At 43.3% G+C, this 17,693-nt stretch overlaps 1 protein-coding gene across 3 annotated transcripts in view; it reads left to right on the forward strand.

The window, feature by feature from the left end:
- The first annotated feature begins 3,340 nt into the window (after positions 1-3,340).
- The window catches only part of LOC133134721 (serine/threonine-protein kinase Nek8-like), a 32,758-nt gene continuing 18,405 nt past the window's right edge, over positions 3,341-17,693 (forward strand). Inside the window, exons 1-6 of one of the 3 annotated variants that reach the window (XM_061251052.1) lie at positions 3,341-3,611; positions 3,811-3,929; positions 4,087-4,109; positions 7,831-7,980; positions 11,371-11,449; positions 13,304-13,407. In XM_061251052.1, coding sequence (XP_061107036.1) covers positions 7,840-7,980; positions 11,371-11,449; positions 13,304-13,407 — 324 coding nt within the window. In that variant the 5' untranslated portion in view covers positions 3,341-3,611; positions 3,811-3,929; positions 4,087-4,109; positions 7,831-7,839. Of the gene's footprint in view, positions 3,930-4,086; positions 4,110-7,830; positions 7,981-11,370; positions 11,450-13,303; positions 13,408-13,996; positions 14,107-17,693 lie in introns of those variants that run through there. The other 2 variants (XM_061251054.1, XM_061251053.1) reach the window with 2 other exon arrangements.

A 17,693-nucleotide genomic window follows, 5' to 3' on the forward strand; every position in this document is an offset into this window, starting at 1 on the left:
TGCCAAATTTACAAATACTGTCACACTGTATGTCAGAACAGATAACCTCATGTTCTAAACCTGTTATTCATGTTATTTATCATCATTCATATCTGGTTTATTGTTTGCCATCACAGTCCATTGCATTCGTGATCCCCTGTGATGTGTGTGTCTGAATGTTCTGAGCCTGAGTCACTCCCTGTCTGTGTGCTGCACTATGTGGGTGGTTTTGAGTCCCTGTCTGCGTGCTGCACTATGCGGGTGGTTTCGGTGATTCTCGTTTTTCAAACATTCCTTCTCAGTCTTGCATTCCTTACGTTGCATTCCTTACTACCAGATTCTCACCTGCCTCTCTTGGGGAGGGGGTGATGGGGAGGTGGGGATGATCTCACCTGCCTCTCTTGGGGAGGGGGCGATGGGGAGGTGGGGGTGATCCCACCTGCCTCTCTTGGGGAGGGGGCGATGGGGAGGTGGGGATGATCTCACCTGCCTCTCTTGGGGAGGGGGCGATGGGGAGGTGGGGGTGATCTCACCTGCCTCTCTTGGGGAGGGGGTGATGGGGAGGTGGGGATGATCTCACCTGCCTCTCTTGGGGAGGGGGCGATGGGGAGGTGGGGATGATCTCACCTGCCTCTCTTGGGGAGGGGGGCGATGGGGAGGTGGGGGGTGATTTAGGAGGCCTGTGTCGTAGTGGTTACGGTAAATGACTGGGACACGCAAGGTTGGTGGTTCCATCCCCGGTGTGGCCACAATAAGATCCGCACAGCCAATGATTCTCCCGTTTTGCCCTGGACAGCCGTCCATGGTTCCATGTTGGAGGGTGTGGGAGTGGAGCAGACCATGGTCTAGGGTTGAGCACCAAGTTTGAGCCGTAGGTCTGCTGTAGCTGATGGGCTATGGGGGAAAGTGGCATCGGCCTACTGCATGGAGGAGGCTATCTCAGCGTTTGTTGTTTGTAACAAAGAGTCAATAAGCTGTTCACTTTCCTTTATTTCCTAAAGTAATGCATGTTTTTTAAGTTACCACTCTGTTCTGAGCTTATGATCGATTCTAATGGACATTGGGAAAAAAACTTTTGAAAAATTGCACGCAAAAGGGCATCTTCATTGTTTGTAGTATGTGGTGATATCGATAAATTACTCAATCAAAAAATTTATGTTTCTGTCTTCTAAATGTCCCACTGAGTATTGCTTTGTGGAAAGGCTTTGTCTTAGAGGTAAGGTCAGGTCAGTTGTGAAAAGCCTACTTACCTGGCAGGACCACATACCACATAAATATTCATTGAAGAAAGACCATTAGCACTCCCATTGTCAACTGCTGCTGAAAAATTGTTGTGACAACACTAGGTTTTTGTAATTTATTTTATATTTCTAATTGGATTTGCTACAATAGATTAGTATGTGTTTTTACATAATTCACATGTTCAAAACTACTATTTCACATTTTCTTTTTTAAATGCTTGAATTTCTATTACACACAAGCTCAACCAAGACCAGAACAATGGATTTTTACTGCCAAATTTACAAATACTGTCACACTGTATGTCAGAACAGATAACCTCATGTTCTAAACCTGTTATTCATGTTATTTATCATCATTCATATCTGGTTTATTGTTTGCCATCACAGTCCATTGCATTCCTGATCCCCTGTGATGTGTGTGTCTGAATGTTCTGAGCCCGAGTCACTCCCTGTCTGTGTGCTGCACTATGCGGGTGGTTTTGAGTCCCTGTCTGCGTGCTGCACTATGCGGGTGGTTTCGGTGATTCTCGTTTTTCAAACATTCCTTCTCAGTCTTGCATTCCTTACGTTGCATTCCTTACTACCAGATTCTCACCTGCCTCTCTTGGGGAGGGGGCGATGGGGAGGTGGGGATGATCTCACCTGCCTCTCTTGGGGAGGGGGGGCATGATGGGGAGGTGGGGATGATCTCACCTGCCTCTCTTGGGGAGGGGGCGATGGGGAGGTGGGGATGATCTCACCTGCCTCTCTTGGGGAGGGGGCGATGGGGAGGTGGGGATGATCTCACCTGCCTCTCTTGGGCAGGGGGCGATGGGGAGGTGGGGGTGATCTCACCTGCCTCTCTTGGGGAGGGGGGGCGATGGGGAGGTGGGGATGATCTCACCTGCCTCTCTTGGGGAGGGGGGCGATGGGGAGGTGGGGATGATCTCACCTGCCTCTCTTGGGGAGGGGGGCGATGGGGAGGTGGGGATGATCTCACCTGCCTCTCTTGGGGAGGGGGGCGATGGGGAGGTGGGGATGATCTCACCTGCCTCTCTTGGGGAGGGGGGCGATGGGGAGGTGGGGATGATCTCATCTGCCTCTCTTGGGGGAGGGGGCGTGATGGGGAGGTGGGGTTGATCGCACCTGCCTCTCTTGGGGAGGGGGTGATGGGGAGGTGGGGATGATCTCACCTGCCTCTCTTGGGGAGGGGGGCGATGGGGAGGTGGGGATGATCTCACCTGCCTCTCTTGGGGAGGGGGCGTGATGGGGAGGTGGGGTTGATCGCACCTGCCTCTCTTGGGGAGGGGGTGATGGGGAGGTGGGGATGATCTCACCTGCCTCTCTTGGGGAGGGGGTGATGGGGAGGTGGGGATGATCTCACCTGCCTCTCTTGGGGAGGGGGCGATGGGGAGGTGGGGATGATCTCACCTGCCTCTCTTGGGGAGGGGGGCGATGGGGAGGTGGGGTTGATCGCACCTGCCTCTCTTGGGGAGGGGGTGATGGGGAGGTGGGGATGATCTCACCTGCCTCTCTTGGGGAGGGGGCGATGGGGAGGTGGGGATGATCTCACCTGCCTCTCTTGGGGAGGGGGGCGATGGGGAGGTGGGGTTGATCGCACCTGCCTCTCTTGGGGAGGGGGCGATGGGGAGGTGGGGATGATCTCACCTGCCTCTCTTGGGGAGGGGGTGATGGGGAGGTGGGGGTGATCCCACCTGCCTCTCTTGGGGAGGGGGGCGATGGGGAGGTGGGGATGATCTCACCTGCCTCTCTTGGGGAGGGGGGCGATGGGGAGGTGGGGATGATCTCACCTGCCTCTCTTGGGGGAGGGGGCGTGATGGGGAGGTGGGGGGTGATATGGGAGAGGAGGGGGAAGACTGAGGGGTCTGAAGAGTCTGCTGGTTTTTGTTGATCCCACGGTTGCAGGAGAGGGGAAAAGATGGGTGGTGGATGTGTAAGATGTGTCCAGTGTGTGTCCAGCACATGCAGAGGAGAGCCAGGCCCAGGCCCAGTTTCTGCTGAAACCACCTATCCCCTGACCAGGGGATCCACCCCATATGTGCACCTGAATATCTGCTTTGCTGAGAGAGCTGAGTCATTTTAAGAGTTCAATTTGTTGTTTAGGAATGTCATTAGCCCCTATGTACAATGAATTTGTTGATGGTTGAGTGTTTTAATAAGATCATAGAATATTTTTGCTATGTCAAGCAGAGTGGAGCAGACCATGGTCTTGAGTTGAGCACCAAGTTTGAGCCTGATGGGCTATGGGGAAAAGTGGCATCGGACAACTGCATGGTGGAGGCTATCTCAGCGTTTGTTGTTTGTAACAAAGAGTCAATAAGCTGTTCACTTTCCTTTATTTCCTAAAGTGTTGGGATCCTGCATTCAGTCAGTCAGTGCAGCCTGTGGAAGGTGTGTGGGGGGCATCTTGTTCTGATAAAAAATCCACTGAAGTGTTCTGCAATCCAAAGTGTGGCAATTCACAAATTTGGCAAACTTCAAAAAGTTAGAAAAATAAATACATCAGTAAAATAGAAAAACATGAAAGAATAAATAGAACTGCGAATGCAGTGAAAGTGAAAGTATAAAGTAGATATATTTAATATCACAGCCCTGGGGGAAGGGAGGCAGGACTTAAGCAGACAGCCCGCTGACGTGCTGCTCATTACAGGGGAAACACTGCTCACAGAGCATTCAGCCTGTCAGCACCTGAAGGATCCAACTTACCAAGTAAGACACCATTTACTTACTACACTTCAAGCTTTATTGAGAAAGTTCAGCTAGATATCTAAAAAACTAAAATCTATATGATTAAGTTACATGAGGCGATGATGATGTGATATTCAGCTTTGAGGTCCTTAATTTGTTCTTTTTGTTTGAATAAAAGGAAGTAATCCGACTGAATCAACGGTGAGTACATTTTCTTTCCTGTTTACAGACACATAACATAACGATGAGAAGTGTACCTACTGCATAGTTTGCCTAACAGCTGAATAGTATCCAGCGTCGTATCAAGCCTGGTTTTGAAAAACCCTGGCGAGCTATTCCACGCAGTGACCACTCTGTGTGAAAAAATACATCATAATATCTGTGTGGAATTTATCCTTTGCCAATTTCCATTCATGCCCCATCATTTTACTAACCAAACTCACCCTGAGGAATCGCCTGTAGTTCACTTTGTTGATCTTTAATTAATTTAAAGCGATTAACAGAGGAACTAACTGGGTGTGTCTCTGCTCCACTTATTATTATATGGCAGGATTTCCTGACCTCTATCCCCAAGTGAACTGCTAGCAGCAAAACAAAAATAAGTGCGCAATATCGTTAATTTCGGCTTCAGTTTCAGCGCATACTTCTCACATTACCATATGCCATGTGGGGGCATATTGGACCTGGCACAGAGAGTGGCAGCCTGCTGTATCTCTGCTTCAGGTTCACCCGTCCAAACGGGCCCTCTGCAGCGTTCAGCTGTGTTACAGATGCTAGTTGTGCAACAGTCCGTGTTTATTGATTATTATACACGATCTTGGTGAATACTAGATTCTGATTGGATACTAGGTGGTGACACAATTGTTCAATGTTTGGCAGGTAGTCCCGGTCAAGCCGAATCACCTTCTAAATTAGTTTCTCAATTGCTTAAACACATCTGTCCACTCTGAAGTCACATTTTCAAAACAATTAGCACAGGCTGAAACAGAACTTGACTGACGAAAATGACTAATTTTGTTTGCAAAATGCTCTAACACTCACAAAACATTAAAAACATGAAACAAAAGCGAATATTTCCATCAAACAACACTTGTGGTTAATATAATAATATCATATTCTTTCAATCAGTCATTACTGCTGCACTCTGCACTTGCTCTTTTTTTAAATGCTCTGTTGACATACTGTAAAATGAGTAAATCTCATTCATCTTATTCTTGTGTGCAGGTCTTTCCGTGCCCGTGATCTGTAAGACCTACAATAAGCACCTAGACTAGACAAATTCATTATGGTACAGCTTTTGTACTGCATATAGGGCGGCCTGTAGCGTAGTGGTTAAGGTAAATGACTGAGACACGCAAGGTTGGTGGTTTTAATCCTGGAGTAGCCACAATAAGATCCGCACAGCCGTTGGGCCCTTGAGCAAGGCCAAGTGCCAAGTGCCAATAATGTAATGTCATCTAATGCATTCTTTCTTCAAAGAACCAATAAAGAATTTCACCCAAAATCTGAAAAACTCAGAAATTACTTTTTTGTGTGGCATCAGATTTGTCGATGTCATGTTATAATACAATTATACAATATCTAAGTATGTACGTACAGTATATGGGCCTATACATAATTATTCATATTTGTCCAAAAGGAATTGGACAATTAAACAGAAGTCATGACTAACTACTGTGTATTCACAGTCACTTAATGATAGTGTCACCCACAGATCACTTTGATTATCACTGTAGGAATAAATGGTATGAATGTTGCTAGGACTCAGAACTGTACTTCCCTCTAGGGTCCTCAACTCCCTGCGTTTCAGTTGCACATTGTGTGTCGCTCTGGATAAGAGCGTCTGCTAAATGCCTGCAATGTAATGTCATAATGTTGTATGTAATACACTCAGTGAGCATTTCATTAGGTATTTATTAGACTTATTTTTTAGACTTATTGGTCTTCTGCTGCTGTAGCGAATCCGCTGAGAGGTTACCAAGCATTGTGTGTTGAGAGATGCTCTTCTGCATACCACTGGTATTTGTATTCTGGCCCTTCTTCACTGACCTCGCTCATTAACAAGATGATTTGCGTCCAATTTTTTTATGTTTGTTTTTCGCACCATTCTCTGCAAAGAGACTGTTGTGTGTGGAAATCCCAGGAGATCAGCAGTTACTGAGATATCCAAACCATCCTAACTGGCACCAACAATCATTACATTATTGACATTTGGCAAATGCTCATATCCAGAGCGATGTACAGTTGATTCAAATAAGCAGGAGACAATCTTGCTGCAGGGTTAACGGCTGTGTGGATTTTATTGTGGCTACACTGGGGATTGAACCACTGACCTTTCGGGTTCCAGTCATGTACCTTAACCACGATACTACAGTCATGTACCTTCACCACTACGCTACAGTCATGTACCTTAGCCACTACGCTACAGTCATGTACCTTAACCACTACACTACATGGTCATGTACCTTAACCACTACACTACAGGGTCATGTACGTTAACCACTACACTACAGTCATGTACCTTAACCACTACGCTACAGTCATGTACCTTAACCACTACACAACAGTCATGTACCTTAACCACTAAGCTACAGTCATGTACCTTAACCACTACACTACAGGGTCATGTACCTTAACTACTACACTACAGTCATGTACCTTAACCACTATACTACAGGGTCATGTACCTTAACCACTACGCTACAGTCATGTACCTTAACCACTACACTACAGTCATGTACCTTAACCACTACACTACAGGGTCATGTACCTTAACCACTACGCTACAGGGTCATGTACCTTAACCACTACACTAAAGTCATGTACCTTAACCACTACACTATAGTCATGTACCTTAACCACTACACTCCAGGGTCATGTACCTTAACCACTACACTCCAGTCATGTACCTTAACCACTACACTACAGGGTCATGTACCTTAACCACTACACTCCAGTCATGTACCTTAACCACTACACTCCAGTCATGTACCTTAACCACTACACTACAGGGTCATGTACCTTAACCACTACACTCCAGTCATGTACCTTAACCACTACGCTACAGGGTCATGTACCTTAACCACTACACTCCAGTCATGTACCTTAACCACTACGCTACAGTCATGTACCTTAACCACTACACTACAGGGTCATGTACCTTAACCACTACGCTACAGGGTCATGTACCTTAACCACTACATTAAAGTCATGTACCTTAACCACTACACTACAGTCATGTACCTTAACCACTACACTACAGGGTCATGTACCTTAACCACTACACTCCAGTCATGTACCTTAACCACTACACTACAGGGTCATGTACCTTAACCACTACACTGCAGTCATGTACCTTAACCACCACACTACAGTCATGTACCTTAACCACCACACTACAGTCATGTACCTTAACCACTATGCTACAGGGTCATGTACCTTAACCACTACACTACAGGCCACCCCATTCTGACATTTGGTCTGAAAAACAGCTGGCATGACATATCTGCATGCTATTAGTTGCCGCCACATGATTGGCTAGCTTCTCCACTAACTGCTATGCTAGCTTCTCTACTAACCTCTATGCTAGCTTCTCCACTGTCCTCTATGCTAGCTTCTCCACTGACCGCTATGCTAGCTTCTCCACTGACCGCTATGCTAGCTTCTCCACTGTCCTCTATGCTAGCTTCTCCACTAACCGCTATGCTAGCTTCTCCACAAACCTCTATGCTAGCTTCTCTACTAACCTCTATGCTAGCTTCTCTGCAAGATTCTCTCTATCCACTCATTAGATTTACATCTGCTATGTTCTGCCTTCATGTCTTGAGTATGGAAAGGGGGTCTCCCGACTCCTTGTCATTATAATAATGAATAATGGGCTTATGGTCCATAATTCACTGGATGTCCTTATTGTTTTTTGCAGTAAGCCATCATGGGAAACAGGCCAAGTATCCTGGAGGAGCACGGCTACTACGAGGCTAAAGAAATTGGCCAGGGAGCTTTTGGTACAGTTTTCAGAGTGAAGAAAAAGGCAGATGAAAAGGAATATGTCATAAAGGCAGTCCAAAAATCAGTAAGTGACTCAAACCTGCCAGACCTCTCAGACCTGTCTCCTGAGGCTGAATTTATAAAACTGTTCTTGGATTTAAACTACAATATTAAAAATACAGTGCATCCGGAAAGTATTCACAGCGCTTCACTTTTTCCACATTTTATGTTACAGCCTGATTCCAAAATTGATTAAATTCATTTTCCCTCCAAATTCTACACACAATACCCCATAATGACAATGTGAAAAAAGTTATTTTGAGATTTTTGCACATTTATTAAAAATAAAAAACTAAGAAATCACATGAACATAAGTATTCACAGCCTTTGCCATGAAGCTCAAAATTGAGCTCAGGTGCATCCTGTTTCCACTGATCAACCTTGAGATGTTTCTACAGCTTAACTGGAGTCCACCTGTGGTAAATTCAGTTGATTGGACATGATTTGGAAAGGCACACACCTGTCTACATAAGGTCCCACAGTTGACAGTGCATGTTGGAGCACAAACCAAGCATGAAGACAGGATTGTCTCGAGGCACAAATCTGGGGAAGGGTACAAAAAAATTTCTGCTGCTTTGAAGGTCCCAATGAGCACAGTGGCCTCCATCATCCGTAAATGGAAGAAGTTCGGAACCACCAGGACTCTTCCTAGAGCTGGCCGCCCGTCTAAACTGAGCAATTGGGGGAGAAGGGCCTTAGTCAGGGAGGTGACCAAGAACCTGATGGTCACTCTGTCAGAGCTCCAGCGTTCCTCTGTGGAGAGAGGAGAACCTTCCAGAAGGACAACCATCTCTGCAGCAATCCACCAATCAGGCCTGTATGGTAGAGTGGCCAGACGAAAGTCACTCCTTAGTAAAAGGCACATGGCAGCCCGCCTGGAGTTTGCCAAAAGGCACCTGAAGGACTCAGACCATGAGAAACAAAATTCTCTGGTCTGATGAGAAAAATTGAACTCTTTGGTGTGAATGCCAGGCGTCATGTTTGGAGGAAACCAGGCACCGCTCATCACCTGGCCAATACCATCCCTACAGTGAAGCATGGTGGTGGCAGCATCATGCTGTGGGGATGTTTTTCAGCGGCAGGAACTGGGAGACTAGTCAGGATTGAGGGAAAGATGAATGCAGCAATGTACAGAGACATCCTGGATGAAAACCTGCTCCAGAGTGCTCTTGACCTCAGACTGGGGCGACGGTTCATCTTTCAGCAGGACAACGGCCCTAAGCACACAGCCAAGATATCAAAGGAGTGGCTTCAGGACAACTCTGTGAATGTCCTTGAGTGGCCCAGCCAGAGCCCAGACTTGAATCCAATTGAACATCTCTGGAGATATCTGAAAATGGCTGTGCACTCCCCATCCAACCTGATGGAGCTTGAGAGGTGCTGCAAAGAGGAATGGGCGAAACTGCCCAAAGATAGGTGTGCCAAGCTTGTGGCATCATATTCAAAAAGTCTTGAGGCTGTAATTGCTGCCAAAGGTGCATAAACACAGTATTGAGCAAAGGCTGTGAATACTTATGTACATGTGATTTCTTCGTTTTTAATTTTTAATAAATTTGCAAAGATTAACACATAATAAACAACACAGATAATAATCTGTATGCTATGTTCAGACATATAGGACAACTATATACTTGTTTCAATGTTTTTTGTTCAGTTATCTCATTCTTTCTGAAAACCATAGGTGTCAACATTATTGGCACTCCAAGAATTATTGTAAATAAAATCAAACTAAAATTGGCAATGCAAATGTACTTAAGTTAATTTTGCTTGAAAGGAAACACATTGTGTCCTTCCATCACTTCCTGTTTCACAAGAGATGAATGAGGTAACAAGCATGCAAAATCCCTTTGTCATCCATCAGCATGGGAAAAGCCAAATAACTGTGAATTTGAAAGACAAAGTTTGTAATTGACCATCACAAGTCTGGTAATGGATACAAAAAATACATGAACAGTTCAACATACCACTTAGCACTGTAAGGCCAATAATAAAAAAGTAGAACATATGGAATGGTTCAAACTAGCCCGGAAGAGGACGCAAGTGCAGGTTGTCCTCACAGTGAGGGAGACCATAAAGATCACATTTTAAGAATTTAAGAGATTGGTTGCATCGTGGGTCATCAAGTCTAAAACTCAAACAAAATGGCACCTCCGTACCAACAAACTCTTTGGAAGGGCACAAAGACAGTCCTTACTGAGCACAATAAACAGATCTAAGCGTCTGGTTATTGGAATTATGTCTAGGAGAGAGTGCTATGGTCAGATGAGCCCAAAATCAAACATTTTGGCCATACATACCATCAACATATTTGTTGGTAAAACAGGAATGCATACAAGGAACAGAACCTCATACCTACTATCAAATATGGAGGTGGGTCATTCATGTTTTGTAGAAGTTTTGGTGCAGTAGAATACAAAAATATTCTGGCTGCCAAATTACGGAGAAATGTGTCCAAACTACTTGGGAGGAACTTCATCAGGCAGCAAGACAATGACCCAAAACACACTGCCAACACAACAAAGGACTTCATTAGGGTGAAAAAGTGGAAGGTTTTAGACTGGCCAAGTCAATCACCAGACCTTAACCCAATTGAGCATGCATGAAGGGAAAAAACCCCCAAAACAAACAAACAAAATAAAATTGATAGACGGTATCAATTTAGCATGATCACATATTTTACAAAGAAAGCTAATAACAAGTTTGCTTATTTAAGGATATATTTATGTATTTATATTTATATATAAACACACACCACTGTTAAAGCAAATGTAGTGTTCCTGTTATTTTCCGGTGAGTGGTTAAAAATATAAAGACCTGGAAGAAACGGACAAACAGACAAAACGAGTCCTAGCGTGACCATACAGACACATTCAGAACCCTTGAAGAATACATCAACTTCCAAACTAGCATACCACAGTTGGCAGCTAGAATACCCTGAGTACACTGTGCAATAGCTAATACAATACCACACAACAATATCTATATATAACTATATAAGTTCCATTATAATCTATGGCATATTCAAGGCTAATCATGGTGGCGAGGCAGGGAGGGAAAGGTGCAGCCTGAAGAGATGAGACTTCAGTCTGTGTTTGAAAGTGGTCAGAGACTCCACAGGGAGGTCATTCCACTACCATGGGGCCTACCTACCTACCTCCTCATCATTTACTTTTGCACAGTACTTTGCCCCTATGACTTATTTACTATTACCTTGTATAATATTTCTGTTCTTATTGCTCAACCTGAAGGAGTCTGTCACACAACATACTTGTACAAGCATTTTACTGATAAAGTATCTTGAATATTGAATCTTTACAGTGTTTTTGTATGTTCATGTCAAGGGTGCCAATAATTCCTGAGCCGACTGTAAATCTTAACTGAACGTCAATACAGTTTTATGTTTTTGTATTTTCAGGAATCTGTGACCAAGGAAGTGGCTGCACTTAAAGATTTGAAACACCCATTCATTGTTGAGTACAACGACTCTTTTGAAGGTAGCAATAAGACAATTCACATTTTTACAATTTAGTTTTGGAGAACATTCCTGACTCCTGCTTCCTCTTTACTGTAGGGGCCTACAGAAAGGGTGTGATAGTGTAGGGGCCTACAGAAAGGGTATGATAGTGTAGGGGCCTACAGAAAGGGTATGATAGTGTAGGGGTCTACAGAAAGGGTATGATAGTGTAGGGGCCTACAGAAAGGGTATGATAGTGTAGGGGCCTACAGAAAGGGTATGATAGTGTAGGGGACTACAGAAAGGGTATGATAGTGTAGGGGCCTACAGAAAGGGTATGATAGTGTAGGGGCCTACAGAAAGGGTATGATAGTGTAGGGGTCTACAGAAAGGGTATGATAGTGTAGGGGCCTACATAAAGGGTATGATAGTGTAGGGGCCTACAGAGAGGGTACGATAGTGTAGGGGCCTACAGAAAGGGTATGATAGTGTAGGGGCCTACAGAAAGGGTATGATAGTGTAGGGGCCTACAGAAAGGGTATGATAGTGTAGGGGCCTACAGAAAGGGTATGATAGTATAGGGGCCTACAGAAAGGGTATGATAGTGTAGGGGCCTACATAAAGGGTATGATAGTGTAGGGGCCTACAGAGAGGGTACGATAGTGTAGGGGTCTACAGAAAGGGTACGATAGTGTAGGGGCCTACAGAAAGGGTGCAGTAGTGTAGGGGCCTACAGAAAGGGTATGATAGTGTAGGGGCCTACAGAAAGGGTATGATAGTGTAGGGGCCTACAGAAAGGGTATGATAGTGTAGGAGCCTACATAAAGGGTATGATAGTGTAGGGGCCTACAGAAAGGGTATGATCACAACATTTCTAGTAGCCAGATAAGAATTTTTCTATCCTTGCTTTAGGTTTTCCTACACTTCCTTGCAGAAATATTGTATTATTCAGATATGTTTTGGATCTTTGTTTGGATTTTTCTGAAATAGCCAAAGATCATCATTATCTTCACAGACACAAGGACATTTGCTTCTAAGATCGGTTGATATTTAGCTACATGAAATCTTACTTTCACCCACAGAATATTTCCTGCACCACTAGCTGACACACAAGTGCAAAGCACAATAGATCCTCCCCCATGTTAATCGGTAGCAAGGTCTTCTTTTCTCCAAATGTTTCCCCTCTTTGGTGGTTGTGGCCAAAGAGTAAAATTATTGTATAATCAGTTGACAGCACTTGTTTTTACTAAATATTTCAAATTTACTAAGCTAGTCTTAATAGTCTTCAGATGGCTTAATTGAAGGCTGAAGAAATCAAGTAACTTTTGAGACCTTTTTAAAAAAGTATTAATGGTTTAAGTTGAAAGGTGCCTAAACTATTACACATGCCACATTCACAACTTTATTGTTTTTCATCTGTTAAAGTCAGCAAATATAAAGTCATTGTGAATTAAAATTTGCAGAAATGTGCTATATTTAAATGTGTACTCAGATGTGTGCAGAGGTTGTGTTAACTTCTTTTTACTTTGAGATAAAACAAACACAAACTTTTGCACAGTAAATTGTGGGCTTTCATATAAGTATCAGATCATTTTCACAGTTGATCATCATTTTTTATTTGGACCCACATTTTAGGCAAAAGGCAAAAGTATATCATAATATTGTGGACAGGCCTTAAGTTAGACTCAAAATGAAATGAAATGAAATGATTGCTGCCCAGAGATGGAGCAGTGTCATACAGCGATAAACACTAGTGTTAGAGTAGAGCACCTGGCCATCACAGGCACAGAGGGTAATTATGTCTTTATTAATGCCTTATCAACTACACTGTCAATTCATTCTCTATTACTTATTTTGAGAAATACTAAACCTGTGGAAATGATTCTCTCTACAGATATTAAGGATCTGTACATAGTTATGGAGTATTGCGAGGGTGGTGATCTTTCTCAGGAAATTCAAAAGCATAAAGATACTGGTGGATGTTTCACAGAAGTTCAGGTAAGCCAGTAAATGCTTATTTTTATGAAGGTTCTCTTCCTCTTTTTCTCCCTGTTTGGAACGGCCAGTTAATCACGCTCCAGTGCTCATCACTGCCTCTGCTGCTGATTCAAAGTACTGCAGCAGTCTGACTGCTGTTCCATTGCTTTTAATTCCCCATCAGAACAGTCTGTGTTGTGTTTTTGTTCCTTTATGTATTTTTTATGCAGTACTGTGTCATTTGTTTGTTTCTTTCACAGTTGTCAGCCTTTTCTCCTGGGTCTGTGTAGTGCGGGCATGTTTTCCTCAGCTCTCAGCTGCTTTTTGCTTCTGCTTTTTCTTTTGCATTTTCGTCAGACAGGGTCCACTTCACAATCTTATCATTGTGTTTTTTGATGCCAACCTAAGAGTAAAAGGGTATTTTTGGTTCAAAGAGATTCCTAGATGACAAGGCTGAAGCAAAGTTTTCTAATATTATGAGATCATTTGAGCCATACAGTTATGATTGCTCTTTAAATGATATGGTTGAAAATTTCAACAATATATTGTCATCTGTGTTAAATACTGCTGCTCCACTAAAAGAGGTGGTTTTATGTATGGTAACAGAAACCCAGATCTGTTCATGATCTGTTCATAGTTATGGAGTATTGTGAGGGTGGTGATCTTTCACAGAAAATTAAAAACCAGAAAGATACTGGTGGATATTTCACAGAAGTTCAGGTAAGCCAGTAAATGCTTATTTTTATGAAGGTTCTCTTCCTCTTTTTCTCCCTGTTTGGAACGGCCAGTTAATCACGCTCCAGTGCTCATCACTGCCTCTGCTGCTGATTCAAAGTACTGCAGCAGTCTGACTGCTGTTCCATTGCTTTTAATTCCCCATCAGAACGGTCTGTGTTGTGTTTTTGTTGTAACTTCATGTATTCTTATTGCAGTACTGTGTCATTTGTTTTGCTTAATGCTTCTGCTTTTTCTATTGCATTTTCGTCAGACAGGGTCCACTTCACAATCTTATCATTGTGTGTTTTTTCATGCCAACCTAAGAGTAAAAGGGCATTTTTGATTCCTAGATGACAAGGCTGAAGCAAAGTTTTCTAATATCATTGGATCATTTGAGCCATACAGTTATGATTGCTCTTTAAATTATATGGTTGAAAATTTCAACAATATATTGTCATCTGCGTTAAATATTGCTGCTCCACTAAATATTAAAAAGAGGTGGACTGACAGAATCTCCCTGTGGTTAATGATAACAGTGTTGCTGAAATCAAGAGAATCTGTCGGGCAGCAGAAAGAAAATGGGAGAAAAACTGGGCTCAGGGTTCACTGTAACAAAGACGCCATGACGCCTATGATAGCAATACGTCTGGCGATTACCATGACTTTTCCAAAATTACTGTGAACACGGGGAACTCTAGAATATTATTATCCACTCTTGACCAGGGGTGTGTTTCCCGATAACGGTATCTCTCTTTATGAAGACTCTCTAAGGTATACCTTACTAAAGCTGTTTACTTTTCTATGTGTGTTCCCCAAACTATCACTTAGGCGGTTGCTTAAGGGATAGCTTCTACATGCGATGTTACTAGGCCCATCGACTCGCTCTAAGATCGAATATTCACTCCATACAGCAACTGTTTGAGTGTGTTATGAGAGAAAGTAGTGTTATTTATGAATAAAACACAGCAGGAATACTTGCATTTATCATGACTGGTGGGAACGTATTAATAGAATTAAAACTTACAAACTAAATTATCAAACCATATAATTTATAATATAATTTCGCCAAATTGTATACAGTTAGTGATACAGTTTTTGGCTACGCTATCTAGCAATGCGCCTTCTGTGGCATGTGATGTATTATTTACATAATTTTAATATCTTTGTCATGGTGCCTTAAAATGACTTTGCAATCAGGGTTGATTTTGCAGAAGCACCATCACATTACTGGTGTATTCTCTATTTTCTCTGATTAAATGATGTTTTCAATAAAAGCGCACCAACAAGTCAAACGCACCAACATGAAAACAACATAAGCTATGGTGAAAAAAAACCAAAGAAGCTGTCTCACAGCTTCACAGCAAACGAAATGGAGATATTGTTAGAGGACGTGGTGCTGAATAAACAAACATTATTTTACAGTTTTAGGACTACGGTGTCCAACAAAACAAAGAAAGAACTATGGTTAAACATTGTGGGAAATCGTCAGTTTATGAATATCATCCATCCATCCATCCATCTTCATCCGCTTATCCAGAGTCCCATGACCCCGCCAGCAACCCCACCAAGGTAAAGAGCTGGTCCACTGTTCCACGACCAGGACGGAAGCCACATTGCTCCTCCTGAATCCAAGGTTCGACTGTCGGTCGGAGCCTCCTTTCCAGCACCCTAGAGTAAGCTTTCCCAGGGAGGCTGAGGAGTGTGATATGGAGTGTGTCAGGAGCTCCTCGAAGTGCTCTTTCCACCGCCCGACAACATCCCCAGTCCGGGTCAGCAGTTCTCCTCCCCTGCTGAAAACAGCCTGAGACAAGCCCTGCTTTCCCTTTCTGAGTCGTTGGATGGTTTGCCAGAACTTCCTCGAGGCCAACCGAAAGTCCTTCTCCATAGCCTCCCCGAACTCCTCCCATACCCGGGTTTTTGCTTCAGCGACTGCCAAAGCCGCAGCCCTTCTGGCCACCCGGTACCTGTCTGCTGCTTCAGGGGACCCCCGGGCCAGCCAAGCCCGAAAGGCCTCCTACAGCTCCTAGGATAACCGGGACACACAAACCCCTCCACCACATTAAGGTGGCGATTCCTTGGAGAGGATTTATGAATATAGTTTAAAAGGCAATTAGGCAACATGTTCAATAAAGTGCAACATGCATCCGTAATTTACAATTCTATTATTTGGATGAAAACAGTGCCATTAATGTGGTATTTTAGTAATATTATTCACCAACTCTAGAATTATTTGTGTACATATAGATTTTAACAGATTGAGATGTAACTAAGAGCAACAGCGGATTTCAGAGGCTTGTGGTCGTAACAGTGGTGGCCACTAGCGGAGTGAGCTGACAACATCGCTAAGGTATAGCTAAGAGTGGTCCAGACCAACCTTACGAAAGTATGACGTACAGAAGGTATACTTAGCTAAGAATGTTTCAGGAAACACGCTGAAACATTAAGGTAGAGCTTAAGGTACTACTTACGAACGATGAAGGCTTAACTCACCCCAGCTATGCACCCGCATCAGCCCAGCAATGCCAGCATTTTCCTACCCCTAAGTATACCTACTGCTTAGTTTCCCTTGCACCGTATCAAGCCTGGTCTTGAAAACCCCCAGTGTTTCTGCCTCCACTACATGTCCTGACAAGCTATTCAACACTTGCTGTGTGGAAAAATGTTTCCTAATATCTATACGGAATTTCTCCTTTGCCAATTTCCATTTGTGCCTTCGTTCTGCTAACCAAACTCACCCTGACGAATCTCTGATAATTCACTTAATTAATCCCTTTAATGAATTTAATAGCCTCAATCAAATCCGCCTATGTCTCCTTTTACGAAAATTAAAGAGATGAAGCATCTTAAGTCTATCCTTGTAACTCTTATTTTTTATACATGGAATCATTCTGGTTGCCCTTCTCTGAACCTCTAGCTTAGTGTTGCGGCTTAACTTTAAAAAGAAGAGGAGCCCTTGTAATGTGTAGCTAACTAGCTCGTCCATTATTCTTCTCCGGAAAAAAATACAGGATTTGTTGTCGTTTGTTGATTGTGGTTGTTGCTTGGAATTCTATTATTATAAGTGTGACTGATTATGTATTCTGATCAATTTACAAAAGTTCATGCCATTAACGAGGGTTGAATTGTGTGTGAAATTTCTCTGCCTCTATAGCGCAGGCATGAAGTGGGGTGCGAGACAGAAACACAGATCTAGGCTTCAACCCCCACTGCAAGAAATCAAACTGATTATTAATCGTAAATATGAATGAATGATTACTGCCAAACAATAATTAAGACTGGGTGTTTGTTGCAGAAAATATTTACAAAATAATCTATGAAATGAAAAAATATCTCATGCGAAGCAATTGGAAGTGACTGAAATAACGTGCTCAACCTTAGTGACTGAAATAACATGCTCAACCTTAGTGACTGAAATAACGTGCTCAACCTTAGTGACTGAAATAACATGCTCAACCTTAGTGACTGAAATAACGTGCTCAACCTTAGTGACTGAAATAACATGCTCAACCTTAGTGACTGAAATAACGTGCTCAACCTTAGTGACTGAAATAACGTGCTCAACCATAGTGACTGAAATAACGTGCTCAACC

The sequence above is a fragment of the Conger conger genome, chromosome 8 (genome assembly GCF_963514075.1).
Source record: "Conger conger chromosome 8, fConCon1.1, whole genome shotgun sequence".
NCBI lineage: Eukaryota > Metazoa > Chordata > Actinopteri > Anguilliformes > Congridae > Conger > Conger conger.